Below are 17,693 nucleotides of genomic sequence, written 5' to 3'. Positions count from 1 at the left end.
GCAGCCTCTACCGCAGGCTTGATTTTTTTTAATCACTCAAGCCATTTGGAGCCAGATCTGGCGAGTGAGGTGAATGCCACTTAGGGGCACCAGCAAGGTCTGAGTAATGAAAATGACACAGCTGCTTGCTTCACTTGATCTGATGGAGGATTTCCATATTCACGCTGTGTGGGGCTGAGAGGCCGTGATCAAAGGCAAAGTCTGCGGTTTGGGGCCTTTTAAGACTCCTAAGCACATTTGTGCTTCTAATTTTTCTGACTAAACGCCCATACATGCTGTGTGGGTGAATTAGATAACAGAGCAGAGGGCTGCGGCGGGGCGGGGGGGGGGGGGTAGAGACTCAGTGTATCACCCAAGTCAGCATTCCCTTCAGAGGCTTCCTCCACCGCACAGCCCGCCTGCCTGGCTCCACCGCCCACCTACTGTGCGCTCTGGAGAGAGAAAGGCAACCAAGACGCTAAAAGCAGTCTCATAACTAAATGTGGTCCCTCCGTGAGCACAGACACCAGGGGCCTACATACCTGGAGAGACTGTGCCTCCACCCCAAACCCCAACCCACTCAGTCAGGCAGATGAATTTCCTGCCTTTTAAGGGAGAAAGGCTGCTCTGAGTCACTCAAAGTCTGTTCCAGAGCCCTTCTGCTGTTTCCCACCTTCCTCCCTTCCCCCACCCACCTCTCCGACTCCCTCTGCAGTAGAGGTGGATGGATGGAGTCAGTCAGCAGTGCTGAAGCATCCCTCCTCCTCTCCCACCCTCTCTAGTAAGAGTGGTACACGAGCGACAGAAAGTCCAACATATGGCATCCTTTTAAGGATTAAAAAAAAAGTCTAAAAGGCTAGGTGGCAACATGTACATCTCAACAACCACTCTGCAAAAAGGAGCCTTTGGAAAAAAGTCTAGAAAGAGGTGCTGTAAGATAATAATGATTGTAACAGGGTGGTAGGGGTAAAAACCTTTTCTTTTTTCCAGTTAAATACATAACTGATACATTAAATTTTTCTATGAACATTAAAAAAGCAAGTGCAACGTGATATACTAGATTTGTAGGTAATACAGGAGATTAATAACACCTGTCCTATCAAACATAGTACCAACAGAGATATTAGAACTCATGGATTATTTAGAATATGTACAGTTTTGATACTTAAAAGGGTTATAAATAAAAACCAAATTTTCCTTTGAAAAAGCTGGACTAAAGGCAGAGGCGGGGTCGGGGGGGCGGTAAACTGGCCATAAAAATATATGACTTCAGTTTATGGTTTTATGTTCAACGAATGTAACATCAAAATAGACATAAAAAGCACTAAGCAGTGGTAGCTAGCCTCCTGAAAGACATGTCCTTGTCCAGGCCCCTCCGTCATTATATCGGTGTTGGTCTGTGTGACCAGTGGAAGGCAGAACGGAAGGAATGTCACTTCTGAGGCCAGGTCATCAAAGACAGCACGGCTTCTGCCTTTGTCTCCCTCTCCTGCTCTGGTGGAGGCCAGCTACCACGCCGTGAGCAGCCCGATGGAAAGGTCCACACGGTGAGGAGCTAAGGCCTTCAGCCAAGAGCCATGTGAGTGAGCCATTTTGGAAGTGAGCTTCTGCCTTAGCCAAACTGTCTAATGACTGCATCCCTGACCAACACCTTGACTGCAACCTTGTGAGACACCCTGAGCCAGAACTATCCGGCTGAGCTGCTCCTGATTCCTCACTCTCAGAAACCATGTAAGATACGAAATATTCACTGTGTAAGTTGTTAAACTTGGGGGTAATTTGTTATGTAGCGGTTTAATAACTAATCCATAAGATGTAAAAATAAACCATGTCAGCTATATAAAATGAATGAAAAAAGTATACGTCACAAAATACATAGTTTAAATTTGTTCTTTAAGACATAAAAACTGCTAAACTCTTAAACTGAAAGAAGCCACAATGGCACTTCAACCACTTACGCCCTCAACTTGGAGGAAAAAAACCCCTAATTTAAAAATGGTTTCACTTACAAATAAGACCTTGAAATATACTCAGGAAGAAAATTTTTGAATGGTTTGTAAAATAGAGTTTATAATATTTCAGTTATTACTGATTTCAAATCTACCCAAATGAGTGAAGTTTTCAAGTATGCCAGAGAATTCTTACCGGGGTAACTCGTGTCCTTTGGCGAACAGGCAGAGACATAGCATTCGGAGAGGGTCTTTTGAAAAGGACGGCTCTTTCCCTTCAGCTTACAATCAGAAATGTGCCCACCATCACCTGACAGGTGTGACGTACCTGCGAGGAGCTCACGATCCTCCTCTTATCCTTGCACCAGTCCATGCACAGAACCTTGTTCCCGTGGCCTTTGAGGGTCCTTCTGGTCTTCATGACAAACTGCCCCAGGGCCTCCACGCGCTCGGCCACCTGGTGCACTGCAAGGACAAGACACACGCAATCCCGTGACCAAGGACCAGGTCTGAGCCACAAGTTGGCACAGGGGAGCCATCGGTGCTTCATTCTCCTGCGCTTTACCCTATTGCCCTCGCGATGCTGTCTCTTTCAAGCTCAGGAGAAGGTAGAGACAAGCTGTCATTCTCTCTGTGTTTAAGACCCTACATTTATAACTTATATAATATCGTGCATCAACTATACTTCAATAAAAAATGACACCTGTTTTTCAAAGCACTTCCATATATGCACGTTGAGGGAAAAAGGACAGGACTGCCTCATATATGCAAAGCTCTACATAGAACTCTCCCACTGAAGGGCCACAGCTCTGCAAGGCGGGCAGGTAGGCAGTGGAGTGAGATCGCTATTCCCTTTGAATGGGTGAAGAGACTGAGGCTTACAGAGGTTATCCAGCTGATACGAGTTCATACAACTGACCAGGAGCAAAGTGGGGGCTTCTGGTTCTTTTACCTACTACTTTCCAGTCACAGGGACAAGTGGCTTTACAGAAACCGTCCTATCAGGTGCCAGGACGTGCACCATCTGCTCAACAGCAGGCCCTGTGTTTCCTCACTGGTCCCCCCCATGCCGGGCACGGGTCTGGGACATGGTAATTGCCCAATCCACGTGCTGCAGGAAAGAGCAAATTGACTGACCCTCCAAACAGTACACTGTGGATTTACTGAAAACTCACAGGGCGGGCAGAGGTCAACGCAACATTCCACAAGTCTGAACACATGATCTGCAGAAGGTACATACCTCAGGAAGGCACTCCAAAAATCAATCTCTCAGGGGCTGGGAACACAGCCTCTTTCCTGAGGCCAAGGGAGAGCTTTTGGGGGGCTTTTGGAGAGGCTGTCAGAGGGAGACAAATTCACGCAAAGTAGCAGAAAGGGCCCCAGAAACCATCCAGTCCATGCCGTCATTGTGGAGGTGAAGAAACTGAGGTGGGGGTCATGTGGCTTCTGTCCCCTTGTGCGGCGCCACTCCCTTTCAGGTTGGAGGCTGCGCCGGGCTCCTAACCCCACCTCTGCTTCTCCTTCCTCTAAATCTCTCAGCTGGGCCTTTTTCTGGGCAGGTGGGGAGGAGGGAAGGGGGCATTCTAGGCCAGGGGACAGCCCCAGGAAAGGTGTGGTGTCTCGGTACAGACAGAACACCACGGGTAGAGAGAGGCAAGGCTCCGGCTCTGGCCTTCCCAGGGAGCTGCTGGCACTCGCTGGGGAAGTGCCCACCTCCCTCACTTGAAGCCTGGGCTGAGGGGCTGACTCTGTGCTTTAACCCTTGTGACAACAGTGCCCCTTCTCAGGAAATCCTTCCTTCCTTCTTCCCTCCCCTCTTCCCTTCCTTCTCTTTAAATACTTCAGTGTGTATTTCCTGAAAACAAGGAATTCTCTTGCATAACCACAGTATAACTATCAAAGTCAGAGAACTGACACTGAAACAATACGATGTCTAACCTATAGACCTTATTGAGATGCTCTCCTTTGTCCCAACAATATCTTTATAGCAAAAGAAAACCTAAGATCACGTGTTGCAGTCACTGGTTGCTTTCCTTCATCTCTAGTTATTTTGTTCCCCAATCTGGGCTTGTCTGATGCTTCCTCAAGATTAGCTTTGGGTAATGTACGTTTGGCAGGGACACCACAGACTAGCGCTGAGGTCCTGCCCCGAACACCTGTCCCGTCAGGAGGCAGCCCGCTAGTCCCATCACCAGCAATGTTTACTCGGATCATTTGGTCAAGGTGGCGTCTGCCAGGGTTCTCCACTGTACAGTTACCATTTTGCCTTTTGTCATGAAAAAGTACTTTGTGGGGAAGTACTCTGAGAGTATATAAACGTCACAATACTCCTCAAACTTGAATACCCTACTTTTAACATCCATTCATGATTCTTGCCTGAACCAATTATTATGATGGTTGGTAAGTGGTGACTTTTCCAATTCCATCATTCCTTCTGCATTTTTTAGTTGACTTTCTAATATAAAGAGGAGTGTTCCTTCTTCCCCAATGTATTTATTCATTCGTTTACCTTAGTAGGCACTCATGGATTCTCATTTTATTCAAGAAGTTATAATCCTTTACTACTATTTATTTTGATGCCCAACTCATCCCTGATTTGCTCAGTGGGAGCCCTATCAGGCAGGCTCCCGAGAACTTTCGACACGTCCCCATCATCCTCGGAGCACGTCTTCTTGCGGGCTCATGTTCCCTCCCTGCCCTAGCCCTGGAAGCAGACATTTATTTCTCCAAGAAGGCTTGGTTTCTTTTAGTTGCCCCATTTCTTTGTGATGAAATAAAAATGAGCGAACAGGTTAAAAGTCTCTGTGAAAACCCACGCTGTTAAAAAGTACTTGCTAAACTTTATAAAGTGCTACACGAGTGTGCAATTATTATGCCATCGCTTCTGCGAAGACACCACATTCTTTATTGCCACCAACAGCACGTTAGTCTTTTATGGAAACATTCTTCACAAAAATGTATGGAATGCAATTTAAAAACAGACTGAATGTTTCTAATTTCTTATAGGCCTTTTACACAAGCCTATACCAGCTCAGAGCTGTGAGCATATTCTAGTTAGTATTTTACTTTGAAACTTCATACCAATATTAGTGCTGCTTCCCCCAGTTCAGCATTAGGACAATCATAGCCATTTAATGTCACTCTTACCAAAAAAAAAAAAACAAAAAACAGATGACTCACCAACCAAAACAGGGCCTCCCTGCAAAGCATGAATTTGAACACATCCCAACTATTAATTATTTTTTCTCACTGCATTTTCTCTTCCCATATATAGATTCACTCCCAACCTACTCTATCCTGTTTCTATCTGCCAAATCTCACATCTGCTGAATTAAAGACTTTTTAAAAAACTTTGAACACCGGAAAGTAAAAACAAAAACCAAAAAACTGGGAACGAGTGGAACATGCTCTGTAACTCATTTGTGGGAGCTTGGTTCAGGACAGATGTGGCTTCTCTCCTTTGCCTTCTGATGAACCATGCCTTCAGGATTTAATTTTTTCTTTTTTAAAGAAAGAAATGATGAACACGGCTAGCTGGTTTCTATAATAACAACTTACTAGAATAGAATGACAGCCTGTTAAGGAATTCCACTAGAAAGTAAATGGCAGGAGGATGGAGTGCTGTCTTGTTGGATCTCCTTGGAGCATTCACTGCAAAAGAGCGGTCAGGAGCCCGGGCTCCGGGTCACAGTCCTGCGCAGTCGCACACCAGCTGTGCAACCGTGAGCCTCCGCTCACCTTCCTGCCCCCTCGCTTCCCTCATGGGGTTGTTGGGACAACCATCCCAGCCTGGCACAAAGGGAGCACTCAATGAATGTTAGCTATTACTCTCCAGCTTGGCACACAGTGGGTACCCAGTAAATATTTATTGAAACGATAAAGGGAACGCTCAGTGATTACTAAATTTCAGTCAACTGCAGCAATCCTAGGCAGCAGGTTTTGGTGGGCTAACCTAACTTTTCAGCCCCTTTCCCTTCTTTTTCTGTACCTCTCTCTACCCCTAACCCATCATCTCTGCTTCAGCTGCCAACCAGCTCCTAGATTTATTAGCGCAAACTTGCTATAGCACCGGCAGTGGGAGCCTCACTCGTTTCCTGATCCAAGGAGTCTGAATCCATGGGATGGAGCCAGGATGCTGCATTTCCACATGCTCCCCAGGTGAGTCATACCCACTAAAGGCGGAGGCGGGGCAGCTCTGAGAAGGTTCAGAAAGGCAGCTTCTTGGATGGGAGGGTGGGGCGGGGAAATGGGGCAGATAAGGGGAGGATTCCAGAGTCTGTGGTCGAGAACACAGCGATGCCTCAAACCCCAACGGACAATTCAGAAAGGAGCTGGTTGGGGAGAAAGCCATAATTCAAAAAGATACGTGCACCCAGCACCCATACGTGCACTGCAGCACTATTTACGATAGCCAAGACATGGAAACAACCTAAATGTCCACTGACAGAGGAATGGATAAAGATGTGGTACATATATACAATAGAATACTACTCAGCCATAAAAAAGAACGAAACAATGCCATTTGCAGCAACATGGATGGACCTAGAGATTGTCACACTGAGCGAAGTAAGCCAGAAAAAGGCAAATATCATATGCTATCACTCATATGTGGAGTCCGATTTTAAAAAATGATACAAACGAACCTATTTACAAAACAGAAACAGACGTACAGACATTGAAAACAAACTTATGGTTACCAAAGGGGAAACGTGGTGGGGAGGGATAAATCAGGAGCTTGGGATGAACATACACACACTACTATATATAAGACAGACAACCAACAAGGACCTGCTGTAGAGCACAGGGAACTCTACTCAACATTCTGCGATAACCTATATGAGAAAAGAATCTGAAAAAGAGTGAGTACATGTACATGTACAACTGAATCCCTTTGCTGTACACCTGAAACCAACACAACACTGTACATCAACTATACTCCAACAAAATTTAAAAATGAAGAAATAAAGGAGCTGGTTGGGAATTAAGATGGTAAGCGCTCTTTCTTATGAATGATGTGCAGGTAGGGTAGCTGCTGGAAACTGAAAGCCATGGCTGGAACTCAAGAAGAGGGATAGAGCTGGAAGTATAGGCTAGTAACTGTCTACTGCTTGAAGGATGTTTCCCTCCTATGCGCCAAATGCTTGGGTACAGAAAAGAAGAAGACAGTTCCTGCTCTTACTGGGCTCACAGTCTGCAGGGCACGGACAGGCCAGCACACAAGTAACCACTGCAGTGTAGTGAGAAGGTAGCTAACAGAGGTGTTGGGGAGCCGAGGGCAACATGGCTGACTATGCTGCAGGTGCAGCCATTGGAGGAGACGTCACAGGAACCTGGTTTTGAAGGATGCATAGGAGTTGGGGTAGGGAAGGGGGAGGCAGGAAATTAGTTTCTTACCATTTACTTTTGTTCGTTATTCAGTAAAATGGAAGACATGACCTAATCCATGGGGTGTGCTGTGGTTTAGTAGGGAAAGCAAATTAAAGTGCTTAACGATATTTGGCTGGCCAGGAATCAAAAATGTACAGGTGGGGACTAGGGCTCTGAGGACCAAAACACTGGAAACAACACGACCTGGAGGAAAGAGAGCTTCTGAAATGGAAGGGCCATGAAATGTCAAATGTAATTACCTGTCATTTTTAATGACGGCAGAACATTCCACTTATGAATATACCATTAACTAAAAATCCCCAACCAGTGGACACTTACTTTGCTCCAGGGCCACTGTGATACCCTTGCATTGCATTACCTCCTTAGATAAATTCCAATTTGTGGCATTGCTGAGTTAAACAGAAAGCACATTTTTGAAGGCTTTCAATGCCCATTGCCATTATCCATCATTTACTGTGTGTCTCCCGCGTGACAGGTGCTGGGCTGAGAGCTTTACACGTGGTCTGAGGTCACAGGCTTTATCTCCATTTCTACCAAAAAGAAAACAGGCTCAGGGAGGCTAAGGACCTTATGCACACACAGACTTGGGCCTCTAAGAACAGATAAACACCTCCCATCGTGGGGTAAACTCTGGGCAGGTGGCTGTGATTCTTTAGAAAATCAAGGACTAGGTGAGGCAGTGACAAAGGCTTCCTGGTCCAGAAGTCACCCCAACCTTGGATCCCTCCCACCTCCTGATGTAGCCAGAGCAATGGGTCATTTAGACCAAGAGTCAAGAAACCCGCCCTCACCTGGCTCAGCCACCACCTGGCAGGGAGAGGGGTGACAAGTTAGAGCCAAAAGAAACCTTAGCAACTCGACAAGCAGTGCCCAGCATCATCCCCAGGCAACCTGTGCGGGGTGTCCTGTGTGCAGGGCTGAACCCTCCCTGCCTGGGGCCTGGGGTCGGGTAGTCATGTGGAGCAGTTGTTTTCAAACTTCTATTTGAATTGCACAAGGCTCCCTACCCCTGCATGCTTCCACTTTCTCTCATAGATAAAATCTGACTAGAAGCCCAATCTAGAAACTAGACAGAGCAAAGCCAGGCTGGTGAACAGTCGAGCGAGCTGCTGGGTTCAGAGGCGCTTCTGCTCTGCACACCTCGAGCCCAGGGGCTCCCAAGGTCCAAACAGCAAGTGTGCAGGCCGACCTAGGGCGCCAGCCCTGTCACTTCTCAGAAAGGAAAATGAGGCCTGAGAGGAGGGCACACTTATAAATTAGAGGTAAACAAATGTGTCCTCTGAGCCTGTGCCCTCCTCTGTAAAACAAGGGTGTGAAGAGTTTATCTATGGGGCCTTGGAAATGACCTGTAATACTGACTTCAGACAAAGATGAACTTTTCATCAAGATGTGGCTTCCCAGGGTGTATGCCCAGTAGTGGGATTGCTGGGTCATATGGTAGTTCTATTTGTAGTTTTTTAAGGAACCTCCATACTGTTCTCCACAGTGGCTGTATCAATTTACATTCCCTCCAACAGTGCAAGAGGGTTCCCTTTTCTCCACACCCCCTCCAGCATTTATTGTTTCTAGATTTTTTGATGATGGCCATTCTGACTGGTGTGAGGTGATACCTCACTGGAGTTTTGATTTGCATTTCTCTAATGATGGGTGATGTTGAGCATTCTTTCATGTGTTTGTTGGCAATCTGTATATCTTCTTTGGAGAAATGTCTATTTAGGTCTTCTGCCCATTTTTGGATTGGGTTGTTTGTTTTTTTGATATTAAGCTGCATGAGCTGCTTGTAAATTTTGGAGATGAGTGGATAAAGAAGATGTGGCACATATATACAATGGAGTATTATTCAGCCATAAAAAGAAACGAAATTGAGTTATTTGTAGTGAGGTGGATGGACCTAGAGTCTGTTATACAGAGTGAAGTAAGTCAGAAAGAGAAAGACAAATACCGTATGCTAACACATACATATGGAATCTAAGAAAAAGAAAATGTCATGAAGAACCTAGGGGTAAGACAGGAATAAAGACACAGACCTACTAGAGAATGGACTTGAGGATATGGGGAGGGGGAAGGGTAAGCTGCGACAAAGTGAGAGAGTGGCATGGACATATATACCCTAACAAACGTAAGGCAGATAGCTAGTGGGAAGCAGCTGCATAGCATAGGGAGATCAGCTCGGTGCTTTGTGACCACCTAGAGGGGTGGGATAGGGAGGGTGGGAGGGAGGGAGACGCAAGACGGAAGAGATATGGGAACATATGTATATGTATAACTGATTCACTTTGTTATAAAGCAGAAACTAACACACCATTGTAAAGCAATTATACTCCAATAAAGATGTAAAAAAAAAAAACAAAAAAAAGAAAAAGATGTGGCTTCCTCTCAACTTTCAGGGAATTGTTTTGCTATTTATTTTATAATCAGTGCACACAGGAACCTAAAGTAAAATGTAGAACGTGGAGGTCAATACACAAGAATTCAAGCCATGTAACTTCATAAAGTGCAATTATGCAACAGCGTCATTCCTGTTGTTCCATAAGGCCGTGAAAAAATGACCCCAGCATGAACACGCTCTAAAATTTCCCTGAAAATGAACATTGTGAAATTGATTGTAAATACAGAACACAAGTTCAAAGACATATGAGAGGTCTTAAATACGAAAACAGAACTATTTTAAAAATGATCTTGGGGGCTTCCCTGGTGGCGCAGTGGTTGGGAATCTGCCTGCCAATGCAGGGGACACGGGTTCGAGCCCTGGTCTGGGAAGATCCCACATGCCGCGGAGCAACTAGGCCCGTAGGCCACAACTACTGATCCTGCGCGTCTGGAGCGTGTGCTCCGCAACAAGAGAGGCCGCGATAGTGAGAGGCCTGCGCACCGCGATGAAGAGTGGCCCCCACTTGCCGCAACTGGAGAAAGCCCTCACACAGAAACGAAGACCCAACACGGCCAAAAATAAATAAATATTTTTAAAAAATGATCCTGAATAACTTACTAAATTTTGCACCAACATACAGTCTTGTGATGGCCACAATTTGGTAGAAGATCAAAGGAATCAAGGAAGAAAACTTATCCAAAGCTAATTTTTAAAAACTCATTCTGTCTGATTCTACCCCAAGGTAGAATGGGGTGGGATGTATACAAAACCCTCACCCACCTGGATGGAATGAAAACATTTATAATCACATTACCTCACTTGTGTTAGAGATTTTTTTTTTAACATCTTTATTAGAGTATAATTGCTTTACAATGGTGTGTTAGTTTCTGCTTTATAACAAAGTGAATCAGTTACACATATACCTATGTTCCCATATCTCTTCCGTCTTGCGTCTCCCTCCCTCCCACCCTCCCTATCCCACCCCTCTAGGTGGTCACAAAGCACCTAGCTGATCTCCCTGTGCTATGCGGCTGCTTCCCACTAGCTATCTACCTTACCTTTGGTAGTGTATATATGTCCATGCCATTCTCTCACTTTGTCCCAGCTTACCCTTCCCCCTCCCCATATCCTCAAGTCCATTCTCTAGTAGGTCTGCATCTCTATTCCCATCTTCCCCTAGGTTCTTCATGACCACTTTTTTTTTTTTAGATTCCATATATATGTGTTAGCATACGGTATTTGTTTTTCTCTTTCTGACTTATTTCACTCTGTCAGAGATTCTTGAATTGCCCCCAAACCATAAATTAGCCACAGACAAAAAAGCCTGAAATCCTGAATTAAAAGTTGGAAGGGTTAAGTTATGGTACAGCCTTTATGATGGAATACTATATGGTTCCAAATCATAATTTTTAAATACTGACATTAAAAAGAACTGTAAAATGACATGAGGAGCTATTCAATCCATTGGGTTAAATTAAAACTAGACTCATACAAAAAAAAAAAAACTAAACTCAAACTATACCTACTACAATCCCAAGTATGCTTATAAATACACACACAGACATGAAAACGTAAGCTATAAAGTCCCAAGTAAGCTTATAAATACACACACAAACATGAAAACATCAAAATCTTAAAAGTGGCTACCTCTGGGTGGTGGGGTTATGGATGACTTGTTCTCCTGTATTTCTGAATCTGCTACGGTGGCGTTAGCTTATTATGACAGTTTTCTAGCAAGAGGAAGGGGCGGGGAAATGAAAGGCAAGTTTGCTTTCTGCTCCTTCTGACACCACAGGCCACACATGGAAGAGCAGCCGGAAGCAGGTTACTCTGCTGGGAAACTCACTTTTAGAAGCCTCAGTACACGCAGCATATTTCCTTAGAACGTGGAAAAAGTGGATCAACATATTTGCTTCAGACTAATCCAGAAGTACGGTTTTCCTGAATTTCTCCTTACACTGTAAAGTCAGAATAGTCCAAGGCTCTAGCCACAAGTTCACAAAGTTACACTTAGAACACAAAGAAAAGGGAATAGCATCAGATGATAAATCCTGTGGTTTCCCATATTTCGTCTGATTTTTAACCGAAAGACATTACACAAATCTTTTTTGAGCTGCACTGCTCCTAGATAATAACAGAATCTTCCCCAAAGGAGCTGGGAACCGGAATGAAGTCATCCCCAAACAGGCCCACAAGGCTGCCACGTATGTTGGCCAAAATGAACACGGCCTCCCTCCTGCTGTCTGCTTTCAGCCTGTCTTCCAGATCATCTGTCTCTTTAATTTCAAGTTAAGAGCTCTTTAAAACTGAACTCTCTCCTTTTCTCTGGATCTTGACTCCCATTTCAGTATTCATTTTTTATTATAAAAGCAATAAACGCACACATGTGTATAAAGTAAAACGTACCTCTACATCCCCCCACTCCCCTCTCTAGAGATAACAAGCTTCCTGTGTCTCCCGCCACAAATTTAATGCATATACAAGCAGCTCTTGTTTAAGCTAATGAGACTATATCATACACACTGTTGGGCACTTTTTTTTTCTTACTCAATACTGACACCTCTTCACACACACACACACAGATTTAGTTTTTCGTTTCTGTTTGTTTTCCATTTTAATGTGACTCTCAGCCTTCTGAGAGACCGTCTACCATGGTGAGAAGGAGAGCTGTACTCCCCATTTGCCCTTAGAGTAGCTGCATAACCTCTGGGAAATCCCTTAACCCTTCCCTGGATCTCTGCTGCTACTTCATCCCCAAGGAAAGGGGAGAGGGTTGTTGGGACGGGAGAAAACTTTTTGTGCCCGAAAACTGAGGCTGAAGCAGGTGACCCCTCTAGTTTCAAGAGCTGTGTGATAGGCCCCCCAAAGATGTCCACATCCTAATTCTCAGAACCTGTGAATATGTTACCTTACGTGACAAAAGGTGCTTTGAAGATGTGATGAAGTTAGGGATCTAGAGATGGGAAGAGTATTCTGAATTATACAGGTGGGCCCAATGTAAGTAATTACAAGGGTCCTTATAAGAGGGAGGCAGGGGGATCAAAGTCAAAGAAAGAGATGTGATGACAGAAACGATGTTGGAGTGGGGTGGAGTCACAAGCCAAGGCATGCAGGCAACCTCTAGAAGCTGGGAACAGCAAGGAATGGACTCTCCCACAAAGCCTCAGAAGGAATGCAACCGTTCCGACCCATTTTAGATCTCTCATCTCCAGAACTGTAAGAGAATAAATTTATGTTGTTTTAAGACACTATGTTTATGGAGATTTGTACAAGAGCGATAGGAAACACAAGCTGCCACCTCACGGTTCTAAAATGCCTGAGAATCCAACGAGCGAGCACCTACCCATGGGACAAGGTAAGCAGAAGGCGATGACGGAAAACATGTGGAGAGAAGCAGGAAATGCTGGAGGAGTGAGGGGAAAGGCAGGGCAGGGGCCCGAGGCCTGGGGCTGTGGAGTTTGATGTAGGCTGGCTTCCCCTTAGGTCACCCATAAAGGCCACTTCCTGTAGTTAAAGTTGGCCCAGGGTCTGACTTGGGAATGAGGGTCCAACAAAATGGATGTTGGTTTGAGGGTCAAAGGGATGGGAGCTGAAGAACTGAGAGTCTGAAATTCATTTAAGTTCTCTTTCCTCCAAGTTTATGCTCTGCAGTTTTGTTGTGTTGAGTTTTTTACAGCAAGAATTTGGGCAAGTCAGAGCTAACAGAAGGCTGAACAACTGTCCTGGTTTGCCCAGGACTGAAGGCTTCCCAGTATGCAAGGCTTTCCATTTTAAAACCAAGAGTCCCAGGTGCACCAGGATGACTTGGTCACCTTGGCTACGGCCTAAAGACCTTTCCCCGACCAGGGTAGGGGCTACAGGGCAACCTATGATTTAACATCACCAAAATGCAAAAACGCACATGCTCAGGAAGAGGCTGAGAGACTGGGAGAGAGAAGAGCCCAGGGATCATGGAGATCTCTGTGGGAGAGACTGCGGTCACAAAAGGAGAAGCAGTGCTGAGTGCTTACAAGACCCCGGGGGGCTGTGACGGAGTGACTCTCCTGTTCACCCTTGTGGATCCTGAAGACACCAGGGATAGGACAGGGCTTAGGGTCAAAAGGAAGGCTTGAGCCATGTGCCATAGTCCTCAAAAACGGAGGGAGCCTGGCTGGGGGGTCAGGAGACAGCAGCATGGAGGAGGAGATCAGTTGAATGCTCGGAGCCTCAAAGGAACAGGGGTTTTACATGAGAGTGGAAGAGAAGTGGTCCGGAAGATACAGAGGGAATAAAGGGGACCCTGACCACATGGCTTCTGGTCTTTTCTACTCAAAAATTCTAACACATGCAGGTGGGGATAAATCCTTCCACTGTGGGTCCAAAATTTGGCCCCGACCTCTGAGAGCACTGCATTCTTGGCAGGACAGAGGTTCCCTGTTGAAAAGCTGCATCTTGACCATCGCTCTGCCTTAGGCAATTTACCAGATTCACAGAAAAGCCTGAAAAATATCCCAGTGGGCAGCCTTTACTCTCCAGAGCATTTCTGGAGAATGCCCTCTGCACTGAGCACTAAGACGTTTGGCAAAAAAGCTGAAGTGAGGATGGGCTGGAGCTCTGACTGGCTGGGCTGGAATCCTGGGTCCACTACTTACTAGCTGGGATCTTTCGGCAAGTCCTTTCACCTCTCTGTGCCTCAGTTTCCTCGTCTGTAAAATGGAGAAATCAGACGACCTACCTCCGAGGCACTAACACCATGCTTGCAGCATCGTCACTATCACCTGCAGAGTGTAGGAATTTGCAAAGGGAAATGGGGCAGACCCATTATCCATTCCCTACTTCTCTGATAACAGAACCCAACTTTGTCTGGGGATGGCAGCATGCTCAGCTCACTTCTCCCTTTCTCAGCCTCCCTTGCTGTAGCCATGTGACCTAGTTCTGGCCAATGAAGTGCAAACAGAAATCTGTTGGGGAGAAAGGAGGTTTGTGAAAAAACTTTTGCCTTCCTGAAAAGAAGGAGAAACAGAAGCTGGTGCCCACATTCCCCCTTCTTCCAGCCCTGGATACGGAGGTGATGCTGGGCGCTGTGGCAGTTATAATCATGGGGCAAATGCCAGTGCTCTGAGGTAGCAGAGACAGAAGAAGCATGGGTTCCTGATAGCACACCGGGCAGCTGAACCAAAGCTGATAATCGCCTACCCTTGCTCTTGTTAAGAAAAATAACTCCCAATTTGCTTAATTACTTTATTTGGGGTTTATAGCTAATTGTAGCTGAATACATTTCTAAATGATATAGGGGCTTAGCCTGCCTCCTACAAAAGCACAGCACATTTGAAATTCAGGTCACCTGCTCTATCAAGTGATTTTTTTTCAAAGAAAGGAATCAGGTGCTAAAGGACCTAGCATAAACCCCATCTTTCTTTTCCAAAGTGAATGTAGAGGGGTGGTGCCAAAAGAGCAGGGTCACAATGTACAGGTGTGCCTGAGAACACCACGCATGAGGAGGCCCTGTTCAGCAAAGGGGAGCTGCCACCCTCAGGGCTGAAAAGGAAGCAGATGAAGCCACTTCCCCAAGCCTGGCCTGAGCCCAAGCACTACTGAGGACAAAGCATCCCACAGAGTAGAGGAAAGCTGATCCCACTAAGAGTCATGTAACCTGGCTATTTAACTGTTCCCTCACAAAAGTCACAGACCGGTTCTGAATTATGGTCGTGGTCAATAATGTAAGTTTATTTAAGATTGCTACTGCTGTTTTATGCTAACCACACCTCATCCATCCAAAAGCTTCTTAAACAGCCTTAAAGGAACTAAATGTTTGGATTTGGTAAGCTCCTCTGCTTCCCTTCCCCCATCTGGCTCTCCACTCTCGGACTGGAAAAGTGAGCTTTTATATCAGAGTCCGGGTCCTTGCAAAAGCAAAACTGAGAAAAGACAACAGTGATGGAGAAAGTAAAATGCTTACCAAAAAACCCAGGAGTTTACCCTAGGCCGCGTCCACAAGAGCTCGCTGCGCTTGCCCTTGCTGACAACCAACCCCCGCCCCGCCCACCCCGCTCCGCTGGGGAAGGGCAAGAATGAGATCAGCTTGCGTCTTCCAAGCAGGCGGGTGATGACCGTAACTGGTCCCACGATCCAACGTCAGGAGGACAGAGGCTAGGGGCCGCCCCCGCCCAGAGGCGGGCTGGCTTCCACTAGCCGGCAGGGGCTCTGCGAGGTGCCGGGAGCCCGCGAGCGTCCGTCTCGGGTCCCCCACCCGCGCGTCCGGGGGCTCGGGCCGCTACCCGCGTCTCATTTGGCGCCCGGGCACCGGGGCCCTCATCCCGGGCGATGGCGCGGGCCTGGCTCCGGGCCCGGGCCGCCCCCCTCCATCTTCTCCCCCTATCCCCCGCGGGAGCCGGAGCCGGTCTCCTTTCCCCGGCCCGCCTCCCGGCGCGCAGACCCCGGCCCCGCCCCGGCCCGCACTCACGCTCCACGTCGTGCAGCTTGGCCCGCTCCTCCTCCAGTTTGCCCTTGAGGCTCTCGGCCTCGCTCTTGAGCGACGCCAGCGTCTCGTTCTCGTGCAGCCCGTCGGTTGCCATCTTCGAGCGGGGACGCGGCGGGAGGGAAGCGGGGATGCGAGTCAGCGGGCGGCGGAGGCCGGGCCGGCGAGCTTGCGCTGAGCCGCCACCGGCGCAGCTCCAGCCGTCTCCCCAAGCGCGCCCCGCCCCTCGGCGCTGACGCCGGCTGCTGAGAGCCGGGCGGCTGCGGCCGATCCCCTCCCCCCTTCCCCGGACGTGTCCGCGGGCGCAGAGCCCTTGCGCAGTGCCCTAGGCGAGGCCCGAGTTAGCGCTGCAGCGCACAGCACCCGGGGACGCAGGGAGTGTGGTGCCCATTTTGCGGGTGGGAAAACCGAGGTTAGGAGGAGATACGTGACTTGCTGAAGGACGCGCACTTAGTGAGGGCCAAGCTGGGATTCTAACCCAGGACTGTCCGGCTCCTGGGAGCTTGGGGAAGCCCCAGTGACACAGCCCTTGCAACACCACTTTCCCCCAGTCCCTCGCACACATCTCCCGTCCTTGGTGGCTTCTGCCTGCCGAGAGAGGAGAGGTTAAGGGGGCCTGGCTCGCGCCACTGGTACCCAGTCTGACCCCTGATAGCTCTGATGCTCCCCCTACAACAAAATGAAAACTCTCCTCGTTTATTGACTTAAATATACAAAGCTAGTTCTGGCTTCTGAGAAGCTGTGGGGTCTTTGCCCGTTCTTGGTTTTGCCTTTCTTTTATTCACTCGGGAATTAAGTCCCTGGCAGCAGAAGGAAGTGGTGGTGGGGCCAGGGACACACAGGGACCCAGACTCGGGGCTTTTGAGCCCCTGCCCAGTGATCTCAGATACGTCACTTCTGAGGCAGCTTCCTCCACCTTAGAATGAAGGGTTGCTATAGTTCCCTCAAGGAAGCAAATTAGTGACTTTGTGGCAGACTCAAGCATCCGTTCTTTCCAGTCTCTTTTCATGCCAGGCACGGTTCCAAGCGCTTTACATTAATAACTCACCACAGTCACCCTGAATGGGTACTATTGTCACCTCCATCTTACAAATGAGGAAACTGAGGCACAGAAAGGTTAAATGATTTGTTTAGTTCACACTCCCAGAAAGTGTCAGAAACACCTTCCTCATAGGATCCTCATCAGGAGTGACTACGTAGAGCATTCAGAGTATGTGCTGGTTGTTATCATTAAGGCTGCCTGGTACACTTGAGCAATTCACAGGAAGTAATTTAAATGAGACACTGGATCATGGGGGACACTTCTCCCAAGGCTCATCTCAGAAGACCTGGGAAGAGCAGCATCCTCTCATCACCTCCTCAGGCTGGCACCTCTTTGCCCACCGTGGGATGTGTGTGTCTGCCTCAGGGGCTGCCTGTTTGTGAAGACCTGGGGTGAGTGGAGCTTCATACTGGTGTGTGCCCTCCTCTGAAGGCTCTTTGTGTAAAATAACCGCCAAACAGCCTCCAATCTGGAGACTTTACCATCTAGACATGAGGCCATGTAACT

The 17,693-nt window shown here is 47.3% G+C and overlaps 1 protein-coding gene across 1 annotated transcript in view; it reads right to left on the bottom strand.

Annotated features, from left to right (window-relative positions):
- The window catches only part of GNB5 (G protein subunit beta 5), a 42,854-nt gene extending 26,512 nt beyond the window's left edge, over nucleotides 1-16,342 (bottom strand). The window contains 2 exon segments of the mRNA XM_089907223.1: nucleotides 2,257-2,393; nucleotides 16,130-16,342. Coding sequence (XP_089763349.1) covers nucleotides 2,257-2,393; nucleotides 16,130-16,241 — 249 coding nt within the window. The 5' untranslated portion in view covers nucleotides 16,242-16,342.
- Between the last annotated feature and the right edge of the window lie 1,351 nt (nucleotides 16,343-17,693).

Source organism: Delphinapterus leucas, chromosome 2 (assembly GCF_059928025.1).
Source record: "Delphinapterus leucas isolate spDelLeu-1000000601 "Yukka" chromosome 2, BTC_Dleu_Yukka2, whole genome shotgun sequence".
Classification (NCBI taxonomy): domain Eukaryota; kingdom Metazoa; phylum Chordata; class Mammalia; order Artiodactyla; family Monodontidae; genus Delphinapterus; species Delphinapterus leucas.
Note: the sequence above shows the minus strand (reverse complement) of the source record. Positions and strands in the feature narration are given on the sequence as shown.